At 36.6% G+C, this 12,196-nt stretch overlaps 1 protein-coding gene across 3 annotated transcripts; it reads left to right on the forward strand.

The window, feature by feature from the left end:
- Positions 1-955: 955 nt before the first annotated feature.
- Positions 956-4,261, forward strand: RPS27L (ribosomal protein S27 like). Of its 3 annotated transcripts, XM_063089539.1 has the most exons (5): positions 961-1,064; positions 1,459-1,650; positions 1,917-2,025; positions 2,688-2,798; positions 4,061-4,261. In XM_063089539.1, the coding sequence occupies exons 3-5, from the start codon at positions 2,007-2,009 to the stop codon at positions 4,087-4,089; spliced, it is 159 nt and encodes a 52-aa protein (XP_062945609.1). In that variant the 5' UTR covers positions 961-1,064; positions 1,459-1,650; positions 1,917-2,006; the 3' UTR covers positions 4,090-4,261. The 3 variants fall into 3 exon arrangements, with proteins under 3 accessions (XP_062945607.1, XP_062945609.1, XP_062945610.1); XM_063089537.1 differs by lacking the exon at positions 1,459-1,650 and having other exon boundaries at positions 956-1,064; XM_063089540.1 differs by lacking the exons at positions 961-1,064; positions 1,459-1,650 and adding an exon at positions 1,798-1,814.
- Positions 4,262-12,196: the final 7,935 nt, after the last annotated feature.

The raw sequence follows: 12,196 nt of genomic DNA on the forward strand, positions 1-12,196 counted from the left end.
TGAATGTTAAGATTTGACAGAGCTGGGTGGTGGGTACATGGGTCTTCATTATTGTATTTGTTTTCTATCGTTGCTGTAACAAATTACTATAACTTTTTTTTTTTTTTTTTTGTCTTTTTCGTGACCGGCACTCAGCCAGTGAGCGCACCAGCCATTCCTATATAGGATCCGAACCCGCGGTGGGAGCATCGCTGCGCTCCCAGCGCCACACTCTTCCGAGTGCGCCACCGGCTCGGCCCAAATTACTATAACTTTAATGGCTTAAAAAAACAAAAATTTATTATCATACAGTTCTGTATTTCAGAAATCTGACTGGGCTACAACTGAGGTGTTTCTTTCCGGAGGCTCTAGGGGATTCAGAATACATTTCCCTCCCTTTTCCAGCTTCTAGAGGCTTCCCACATTCGTTGGCTCACGGCCCCACCTCTTCCCATCTTCAAAGCTAGCAACATAGCACCTCTCAGAGCCTTCTTCCATCACATCTCTTTTTCTCTCCTCTGTCCCCCTCTTCCACTTTTTCTTTTCGTGTGTGTGTGTGTGTGTGTGTGTGTGTGTGTGTGTGTGTGTGTGTGTGTCTCTCTCTCTCTCTCTCTCTCTCTCTCTCTCTGGCAGGTACAGGGATCCAAGCAAGCTCTTGACTTTGGTGTTACAACTCCGCGCTCTAACAAACTGAGCTAACTGGCCATCCCCCTTCCTCTCTCCCACTTTTAAGGACCCCTGGCCGCGGGCGCTCTCTCTCTGCGGCCTGAGCCCGAGACGGCTCCCCGGCCTGACATACAACCGCCTGGGTCCGACCCCGGGCACCACTAGTTCGCAGGATTTGGAGCACTCTTATCGTCGCCACCCTTGGAATCTTCCTTCGCCCAGGACATCTGACCTGGTTGGGACGTCCCCCACCACCACCGAGAGGAGCGCCTAGAGCAGACGGGCCCGCCCGCCGCTCCGCCCCTCCCAGCCTCCTCTATCCCGGAAGTTGATGCCGAGCGCCAGATCGCTTGCGGCTCGGTTGGGGTGTCGTCTGAGAGACCTGGACGGGCTGGGTTTGCGAAAAGATCAGCATGCCTGTGAGTTGTTTATTTCGAGCTCTGGGCTTGTTTGGGGCTTCTCTGTCGAGGGGTACAGGGAGCGGGTGAGCCGACGGCTCCCGGGGCCCATGGGGCTCCCTGCGGAACGTGGCGCGGCGGCTCCTTCCCGCGTGGCGGGCTTGTTGTGACTTGTCCGGGCAGCGCGGCGTGGCGGGCCCTGCACGGGCGTGGAGCCGCCTGGGCTGCGATCTGGAGTTGGTGGCTAGGAGGGGAACAGCTCCCTGGGTAACTTACCTGTTTTAGTTTTGGGGGGAGCCCACGAAGCTGTAATCTTTGGGGTCTTTTTGCTTTCCTGTACTCGCACACTTGTTTTCTCTCGGAAGCGATTTCCTGCTTGTTTCCTCTTTAAAAACTCTTCGCAGTTGCTTTATAGATTAATTCCATCGAGGACGGTCACGCCTCAGCCACTTAGAGTTCTGTCAGATCAGATGTTGAACCCTGGGGGCAGAAGTCATCCTGGCGTTGGCGTTCCCTGGACTGCTTCAGCGATTTCTACTCTCAGCGAGTCCAGGGTCGGGGTCACGTTCTTAGCACTACAGTTTTGTTTTTATTGAAGACTCATTCAGTTGAGTAAAGAGAAACACAGTTCACCTTACCACATGTGTCCTGATCGTTATAAAGCCCTTTTATCGGGACTTTCTGAACGCAAGCATTATAAAAAGTATTGATAGAAAGTTATGAACAGGCTTTTAAAAATAACGTTAACATCTCAACTGTTGCCTCTGCCGAGTATGACCGTTATTCCTGTCTTTGCATGTATATTTCACGTATGGTTAAGTGTGCCAGCATTGTGGTTTAATTACAGTAGTAATCATATGCTTTTTTATTCAGTTGGCTAGAGATTTACTACATCCGTCCTTGGAAGAGGAAAAGAAAAAACATAAAAAGAAACGGCTAGTTCAAAGTCCAAATTCTTATTTTATGGATGTGAAATGTCCAGGTAAAATTTCAAATCTTAATTGTTAATGTGGTGTGTATATTTAGATACTTTAGGACCCTCTGTTGAATTCAAGTGAGATTACTGAATTGGAAATATCATGAGACATTTTCGTGATCATCGTACTCAAAACATTGTGAAACATTGGTTGGGGGAGGTGAAGATGGGCACCCAAAGGAGATATGATATTTGTCTTACTAAGTCTTTAAGCTGTCCAGATGATTTTTTTTTTCCATGGTGCAATGAAAAGTAAGTTGTTGATACTTCAGTCTAAAGTTGTGTTGCCCAGTGTGGTGGCCATTAGCCATATGTGGCTACTGAGTTCTTGGAATGTAGCTAGTCAAAATGTAGATGTTCTTTAAATATAAATTACACACTGGATTTTGAAGATGTACCATGAAAAAAAAAACTTATTGATTGTATGTTGAAATGAGAATATTTTGGGAATATTAAGTTCAATAAAATATATTATCTTAAAATAAACTTTTAATGTGGCTATTAGAAAAGTTATGTTATGTATGTTGCTTGCTGTTGCACAGCACTAAAGTTCTTAACGTTTTACAGGAAATATGTAAACGACTTACTTTTACATATTACTAGAAATATGTTGAGTAGGTGCTATGTTTTCTTCTGCTTTTCACTTTTAATACTACCTATCTTTTTAGGTTGCTACAAGATTACCACGGTTTTCAGCCATGCTCAGACAGTGGTTCTTTGTGTAGGTTGTTCAACAGTGTTGTGCCAGCCTACAGGAGGAAAGGCCAGACTCACAGAAGGTATATCATTTAGCATTTTCCAACCCATGAATAAGATTTTATGATTATTAATGCCTCCATCTTTACAAAAAGTTTAGAGAAATTTTAAATTCATGATTACCAAAATAATTTTTATCTTCCATTGTGTGCTATTTCAGTAGAATACCCTGTTCAGTTGGATAAGTTTATACTCTTGACTTTACAACTGAATCCTTTATTATTTTTCTTAGTTTGGAACACCGAATTCTTTTGTATTTATTCACTTAGTTTGCATAACTTGAAATAAGTTAAAAATGAATCAGCATGAAAGCAAAAGAATAACTACTTAGAGTAGGACTTAGGGATTTTTAATACCATAGGATTTAAAAATTTCTCTTGTAAATATTTTGTTTAATATATATTTGGTATGTATGACTTAAGATAGTTTGCCAGCTAAGCAACAGATATTAGTTGTCTGTGTAAATTAAAATCTGTATAAATTAAAATTCATAAATTTTTATGAGCAACTACTTAATGGCTAATATAAAAATCTAATTTTAATTCCTTTTTCACTTTACTGCAGTAAGGAAAAAAACAATTATGTATATAGTTTTCCATAGTAATACTTGTAGATTTACAATTCCATAATCATATTTGAAATTTGCTTTTGATATTTTGGGGACCTGTGAATTCCATGTTGTTTTCACTGGAAGAGTTACAAGTGGATTGGCAGCAAATCCAAGATCTATTTGGCATGACCTGGTGAGATCTAAGTAGGAAGTCAGCTTACAATATTTATGAGTAATATTGCTCTTAAAGTGTACTTGAAAGATTTCTGAAACCTTTATGTCATGTTGTGATCTTGGAATTTTGTTCCCATATTCTGACAGATGGTTCAAAGGGTGCCTCTGTACCAGAGTTTTCCTAATAGATCTGAAAAGAACTCTAATCGAAATTACTTTCTTGGGAAAACTATTTAGAGTAGTTCCTAAAATTAAGAGTGCATCTTCTGACAGCTTGCATAAAACAGTTCTAACTGTTGGATTCAGGCTCATTGGTCTTTAACAGACTCCGTTACGGCATTTGAGAAAGAGGAGTGACAGTTATAGTCATATCAGAATAAACTCAGATATAACAGATTTTTTATAGCAAATTTCTGGTATAAAAGGAAAAATAATGTATATATGAATATTAATCTAAGGTTCCTAAAACTTAAGGTTTTACTTAAAATACTTTTTGTCTCTAAAATTATACCTAAGATAGAATAGACTTCTGTTTAATATACTCTCGTGATTCCTTTGCAGGGTGTTCATTTAGAAGAAAGCAACACTAATGATCCACACAACTTCCTGAACGTGTGTTATCTCACAGAAAGCCTTATAATAAATTTAGTAATTCTAGTTACACTATCAAGATAATGTAATTATGTTTGATTTTTTAAGGTAAAAAACAGTGATCTCCTATTTTGGTGTCAGTTTTTCAATAAAGTTTTGATTATGGGCAAATTCTCCTTTTTTTCTTTTTTTTAAGTATGTGAGTGTGCTATACATTTTAATATACTGTGTATGTGAATTTGGTTTTAAACATTTAAAAATGTATTCTGATTAGTTTTCATCTCATTTCAAGAGTAGAAACTCTAAATATTTGATTTTCAGTCCTTTTACAAATTGCTATGAATGGGACTAAATTATTACAAGTGTAAAGAAGTCCATTATTTGTTAATTTGAAAGATAGTTTTGCTATTATAACTATGGGAACATTTATATAAGTACATATTTAGTGCAGTAACAATCACAGTGTAATGCCTTGGATTTATGTGGGGATGATAGCTTTTGATAAAGAAAGAGTAAAACCTATGATGAAAACTAATCTAGAGGGCAAATCCCTGAAAATTCCCTCGGAAATAGGGTTAAAAGAAAGTATTGTACTTTAAAGAACACATCTAAGGGTTAAGTTACTTGGCACTGGGAACGGAATGGTGTATGAAGTGTTACTTCATTATTAATCTAGACAGTTACTGGGTTTGAAAAATGCTTAATAGGACATTAGGACTTTCCCAAACTTCATGGTCAGCCACATTATTCCTTACTGAATATTTTTAACACTATTTATATTGACTTCATTTTTTTTACGTAAATGTATTTTTAAAGGAAACTGCCCATAAATGGAAAAAACAGTTACATAAAGTTAGCTAAAAATAAAATGCAATTCTTGGTCTCTGACCTGATCAGATAACAGATGATTTTGTTTCTGGTTTGCCCCTGTAAGTCATCCGATAAACTTTTTTTTAATTTTATTTTTTGATATATATATATGTACACATACACACATATATATACATATATATACACACATATATATATGTATGTATAATTCAGATACCTAAAATTCAACCTTCTACAGTGTAAAATTCAGTAGTTTTTAGTGTATTCACAAGGATGTGCAACCATCAGCACTATCTAATCCCAGCCCATTTTCATTATCCCAAAAAGAAACTCCATACCCATTAGCATTCACTCCAATTCTTCCTCCCTCTCAGCCCTTAGAAACCACTAATCTACTTTCTGTCCCCATGGATTTGCCTCATCTGGATACTTGATATAAATGGAATCATAATATGTCCTTTTGTGTCCGACCTCTTTCACTTAGCATAACATTTTCAAGGGCCATCTATGCTATAGCATGTATTAGTACTTCATTCTTTTTATGACTGAATAATATTCTTTTGTAAGAATAAACAAGATTTTGTTTATCCATTCATCAGATGATGGACATTTGGATTGTTTTCACTTTTTGGCTATTACGGTTAGTGCTGCTATGAACATTCATGTGCAAGTTTTTGTGTGGACATATATTTTTAATTCTCCTGGATATATAATTAGGAGTGGAATTGCTGGGTTATTGTGGTAATTCTGTATAAAACTTCTTGAGGAATTGCCTGTTTTCCAAAGAGGTTGCACCATCTTACATTCCTACCAGGAAAGCACAAGGGTTCCAATTTCTCTATATTCTCCCCAATGCTTGTTATTGTCTGTCTTTTTCATTATAGACACCCTAGTGTGTGTGAAGTATTATTTCATTGTGTTTTTGATTTGCATTTCCCTAGTGACTAATGATGTAGAGCATCTTATCATGTGCCTATTGGCCATTTATATATCTTTGGAGAAATGTCTAATTCAGATCTTTTGCCTATTTTTCAATAGGGTTGTTTATCTTTTTATTGTTGAGTTGCAAGAGTTCTTTATATATTCTAGACACAAGTCTCCTATATGTATATTTGTAAATATTTTCTTCTATTCTGTGGCTTGTATTTTCACCTTTGTCCTTTAAAACACAAACATTTTTAATTTTTATGAAGTCTAATTTATTTTTTCCTTTTGTTAATTGCTTTTTATGTCATATCTAAGAAATCATTGCCTAATCCCAGGTCATGAAAATTCATACCTGTTTTCTTCTAAAAGTTTTATAATTTTAGTTCTTACATTTAGGTTTGGTCCATTTTAAAGTAATTTTTACATATTGTGTGAGACGGGTCCGACTTCATTCTCTAATTCTTTTTTTTGTTTTTTAAAAAGATGACCAGTAAGGGGGATCATAACCCTTGACTTGGTGTTGTCAGCACCACGCTCTCTGAAGTGAGCGGACCGGCCATCCCTATATAGGGATCCGAACCCATTGCCTTGGTGTTATCAGCACCACACTCTCCTGAGTAAGCCACGGGCAGGCCCTCTAATTCTTTTTAATGGTGCATAATAGTCTGGATATTTCATATAAATGGAATCATAATATGTCCTTTTGTGTCTGGCTTCTTTCACTTAGAGTAACATTTTCAAGTATGGAAAACCGTAATTAATATGTATTGAAGTACCACAATTAATAATGGCACTTTTATTTCTTGAGATAAATTTCCAGGAGTGGGATCGTTTGTTAGAAAGGTAAATGTATTTTTAATTTTAACAGATGATGGCCAGATTGCTTTCCACCAGCAATATATGAAGGTAGTACTACTCTTCTTCATCTCTTCCATTAATAAATATTAACCTCTAAGTTTTTTGCCATTTTGATTGTAAGAGTTATGTATCATTGTGACTGTGATTTGTATAGCTGATTACTGAGGAGTTTGAGAAGGAAAGAAGCTAGAATAAGCTACTGTCTTCCTAGAATTCCTTCTTATTTGGTTTTTTTTTTAAAAACAAAACACTCCATTATTAGAAATATGGTTAAAAATAGTTGAAATATAGTTTCCTACTGCTGCTGTAACAAATTACCACAAATTCTGTGGCTTAAAAACAACAAAATTTTATTATTTATAGTTCTGGAGGTCAGAAGTCCAAAATGGATCTCTTGGGGGCTAAAATCAAGGTGTCAGTGGAGCTGCATTCTTTATGGAGGCTCTAGGAGAGAATCTTGTCTTTTCCAGCTTCTTTAGGCTGCTTACATTCCTTGGATCATGGCCTCACATCACTCTGACCTCTCTGCTTCTATCCTTATATCTCCTCTGACTGACCCCCACCTTTCTCTTATTAGGACCCTTGTGATTACATTGGGCCCACCCAGATAATTCTGGATAATCTCCTATCTTAAGGTCCTTAATTTGATTACATCTGTAAAATCCCTTTTGCTATGTACGGTAACATATTTACATGTTTTGGGGATTAGGATGTGAATATCTTTAGGGGTCATTATTCTGCCTACCCCAAAATATAAAGTTGTAAAATTTTACACCAGATTTGGAAACAGATTCTGGAAATTATATCTTTGTAATTTTCAATGGAAAAAACCTTAAATCTTTGTCTGGAAGGATTAGAGTTCATTATTACATTTTACAAAGAAGAAGGATAACTTTTGTAGAATAAGGACCTCACCTTGTATCCTTTTAGAATTTTATAGCTACATTTTTACAACTGTAAGCATAAAGAATTATATCAAGTCATGGTGTTTGCTATGGATCCACACTTAAATAGCCTTTGAATCTTGTTTCAAATATATGCCAGAAAAAAACAAAAACAAAGGGTATGCCAGAATAGCAAATTTAATCAGTTTATTTCTGTTCTACCTATTCTGGCTCACTTCTTCCCTGCTCTACCAGGTCTTTTTTGCCTAGTAAAACCACACTTCGGAAAGAAATGAGGGAGAATAGTCCTGTCAGGATTAGTTTAAAACCTGTATTTTAAATTTTTCTTAGGGAAACAGTTTTAGTCTGGATTATTCTATAGGAACAGAAATTGGTGCTGCCACTGCTTTCTGGACCCACAGCACAGCAAACACTTACCTTCAGCTCTGCTCAGTACTTTGTATCCATGAATGTCTTTAATTTTCTTATTTCACATTTTACATATCATGCTATATGTTTAGATCAGAGAGGGTGTGTAAGAGCATAACTCTACTGTGTCACCTGTCTTGTTGTATTAACTTGAAATTGTGTATATTTCTCTATTTGCAGCCAGATTTGCTAGTTAAAAATCCCAATATATATTTAAATTTATTCATTTTATGTGACTTTTTTTCTTTTAACTAAACACTACATTGATAAAATTGCCACTAAGTGTGAAGTGTGATTTTTATTGGATTGATAAATTTTGAGATGCTTTTTTATGGGAAGGCAGGATAATGATTAAAGCAGGCTTTAGAGTCAGATATAGCTGAGTTTCGAACAAGTTCTAGTGACCTTGGGAGGAATTAGGATAATAATTTCTACTTACTAGGATTGTTTTGAAGATAAAAATGAAGTAACATGCAAATTGCTTAGCACAATTCCTTTCACACAGTAAGTGCTCTGTAAATGTTTTTTAAGTAAAAAAGGATCTCGTCTATTCTAAATCAAGTACTTTCAAGTTCTGTTTTTTTCCCCAAATTATTTCCTCATTTCATTACCATACCAGATCTTAGTTGTGCTAACTATTGCTATTAAAAAAGCCACTCCCAAATTTAGTGCCTTAAAATGGTGATTTATTATTTCTCATTATTTTGTGGGCTGGCTGGTTACTCCACTGGTCTCACCTAGGTTCACTCGCGCAGCTGCCTTCAGCTGGAGGCTCAACTGGACTGGAAGGTCCAAGATGGCTTCAGTTACATGTCTGACGGCTGCTGCTAGCTGGCAGCTGGGGCAACTCAATCTCCATTTGGCCTCTAGTAAGCTAGTCTGGCTAGTCTGGCTTCCTTACATAGCATTCTTGGGGTAGTGTTCTCAGGGGGTGAAGATGGAAGCTTGAAGGCCTCTGACAGCCTAAGCTCTAGAACTTGTGCAACATCATTTCTACCACATTCTAAATGTCAAAGCAAGCCACAAAGCCAGCCCAGATTCAAGGGAATGGAGAAACAGCTCCACCTTGGGATGGAAAGAGTGGCAAAATCACACTGCAAAGTTGCATGCACAATGTAATGGGAGGAAATTGTAACCATTAAGCAATTTGCTACACTTTGGGAGAACTCCAATATTTACCAAAGTTACCCATTCCCTAATCCATGAACATGTCCACAATCAATCTTAAAGAAATGCTTTATTTTCCCTGGTCTGGATAAGCACAGACTATAAGTGGAAGATTTATAATAGAGGAAAAATACAAATGGCCAATGAACATATGAAAACATGTCTAATTTCATTAACAGGTAAATGCAAATAAAAATAATCAGATGCCATTTTTCATCCATCATATAGTCAAAAGTCAGATGTTAAAGTGTCAGCACACAAACCACAGAATTAGGTTCAACCACATAAAATTGCCCATAAAGTGCTTTTGACCTACAAAAATAGCAATTTCATATGTTCAACCCAGGAAAAGGATGTTCCTTACAGCATTGCCAACAACAGTAAAAAACATCCATCAATAAGAGCATGGATAGTGCAATATAATATAGTGATATAATGAAATAATATTGCAGTTACAATAAACTGGATTTATATGTATCAACTTGACCAGATCACAAAAACAATGTTAAATTTAAGGGAATGTAGAAAACATGTATTATGGTACTATTCATATAGATGTAAATAATAATAATACTATGTATTAGATATGTATACGTATATATATATATAGCTGTGAAAGTATTATACAATGAACTGGGAGGATATACACCAATTCCTGATAGCAGTTGCCTGCTTGGCAAAAGGAGTGGGACTTTGGGTGGTAAAGGGGTCTTCAGTTGTATGCTTTATTATCTTTTTAATGAAAATAATTTGACTAAATGTTAATGTTTTAAAATCTGAGTATTGGGGATATGGTGTTTGTCATGTGAATCTAGTCTTTTTTTGTTTGTTTGTTTTGTTTTACAAAATAAAGATCAATTTAATACAAGAAAAGTAAGGCAGATCATTTGTAGCCAGTGATCACCTTGACAAGTTGTAAATTTCAGTAAAAAGAACAAAAACACAAGAAACTTTTGTCAAGTTCTCTTGAGTTCTTTTCCCTAATATTAAGGATCAGCCATACCATCAATACCAATCTGGGAGAGGTGGAGATTTATCAATACTGTTTCTAACAGTATTAGCTAAGAAAGAATAGAAATTATTGTGGTAAAAATATCTAAATAGAAATTCTTAATTGGGTGTCTGTGCCCCCTTAACATTTGTATATTGGCCCATTTTCTGAAAAGGTTCATTGCTCTTAGAGTTTCAACAAAAATCCTAAAAAAGATTTAAAATAACTAGTCTAAAGTAGGTGCCTTGTTCACAGTGCACTCACTAAATTCACAGGGCTCTTCATACTTTGTGGATCCTCCTGCATCTATAATTTAAGCCACACTGCACTTCTCCCTGATGCCCAGATAATGTTCTTTTCTCATTCTTCTCTCCTAATTTAAATGTCACCTCGTTAGGTGCTACAGGCAGTTGGTCTTTCATTCTGTGGTCTCTGTGCAAAGGTTTAAAAGTTTGTATTGATATTACATGATCAAATTAAAAAGATGTACCTATTAATATCAGAAACTTTAAAAAAAATTACCACTAATTTGATTTTCTTTTAATCACAATATTTAATGCTTATTTTAAATTCAAAATGACATTAAAGGAAGGCATGGTATTTTTATGTTTATCAAAGAGGACATAGGTTGAAAAATTTGACAAACATGAATGCAAGACCTGGAGATCAAGAGAAGCCAGAAAGAAATAAGGAGATGAAATGGATCTGATTTAGGGAGCTGCTCTCTTTATACTTCAACCAACTCAGAGATATCCATCTATTTACTTTTATAGATTAAAGTGGAAAGTGAAGAAACAAGGCTCATGACTATAGAAAATTCTTCTTTTATTAGAGTATACAAAAACTTGGATTTCTTATTGAATTTTCCTGAACTTAGTGGCATACTGGTAATCTCCAGTATATGCTATCTATGGCTGTTAAAACAAAAATTTCCCAATATGTTAACACTACAATAAGCCATTTGTGGAGCCAGTCTCCAAGACGGCTCTCAGTGATCACCATCTTCTGGTATTCATGCCTTTGTATAGTCCTCTACCACACTGAATCAGGGCTGGTTTCTGTGACCGATAGAATCTCGCATAAGTGGGCCGGCCCATGGCTCACTTGGGAGAGTGTGGTGCTGATAACACCAAGGCCACGGGTTCGGACCCTGTATAGGGATGGCTGGTTGGCTCACTGGCTGAGCGTGGTGCTCACCAAGCCAAGGGTTGAGATCCCCTTACCAGTCATCTTTAAAAAAAAAAAAAGAATCTGGCATAAGTGATGGCATGTGACTTCCAAAGATAGATTATAAATGGCATTGTTTTTTGCCTTTTCTCTTCAGTCACTTGCTCTGAGGGAAGCCATAATATAGTCAAGCAGACCCATAGAGAGGCCCATGCAGTAAGAAACAGATCTCTTTCCAAAAGACAGCAAGTAAGAGGCCTCTTGCCTGTAATCCCATGGGTGAGCCATCTTGAAATCAGATATTCCAGCCCCAATCAAGCCTTTAGATGACCTAAACCCTTGCTGACATCTTGTCTGCAACTACATGAGACATCTTGAGCTCTAATCACCCAGCGAAACTTCTCCCAAACTTTTGAAACACAGTAACTGTGAGGTAATAAGTCTAGGGATAGTTGTTATGCAGCAATAGATAACTAATACACACTATACTTAATGAAAAAGGTCATACACAAAAAGCCACATATTGCATGATTCCATTTATATGAAACATCTATAACAGACAAATCCAGAGAGATAGAAAGTAGATTAGTAGATTGCTAGTTGCTGGGGCCAGAAGGATGGGTATAAGGTTTCTTCTTTGGGTAAACATGTTCTGGAATTGGATAGCAGAAATGGGTGCACAATCTAGTAAATATACTAAAAAACCATATATACAAGTGGATTTGGAAATTGGAAAAATATTGAAGAATAGTGTTAGTGAAAACCTGAAAAGCCTTGAAGAAACTGTTTAAACTTTGAGGAGAATGCAGTTTGGACTGTTTTAGTCTGTTTTGTGTTGCTATAACGGAAATA

Source organism: Cynocephalus volans, chromosome 3 (genome assembly GCF_027409185.1).
Source record: "Cynocephalus volans isolate mCynVol1 chromosome 3, mCynVol1.pri, whole genome shotgun sequence".
NCBI lineage: Eukaryota > Metazoa > Chordata > Mammalia > Dermoptera > Cynocephalidae > Cynocephalus > Cynocephalus volans.

What these genes read in the sequence shown, in the direction of transcription:
- RPS27L (XM_063089537.1), top strand. An exon ending in TATGGATGTGAAATGTCCAG is followed by an intron (nt 2,026 to 2,687) that starts GTAAAATTTCAA and finishes CTATCTTTTTAG; the next exon opens with GTTGCTACAAGATTACCACG. An exon ending in AAAGGCCAGACTCACAGAAG is followed by an intron (nt 2,799 to 4,060) that starts GTATATCATTTA and finishes ATTCCTTTGCAG; the next exon opens with GGTGTTCATTTAGAAGAAAG.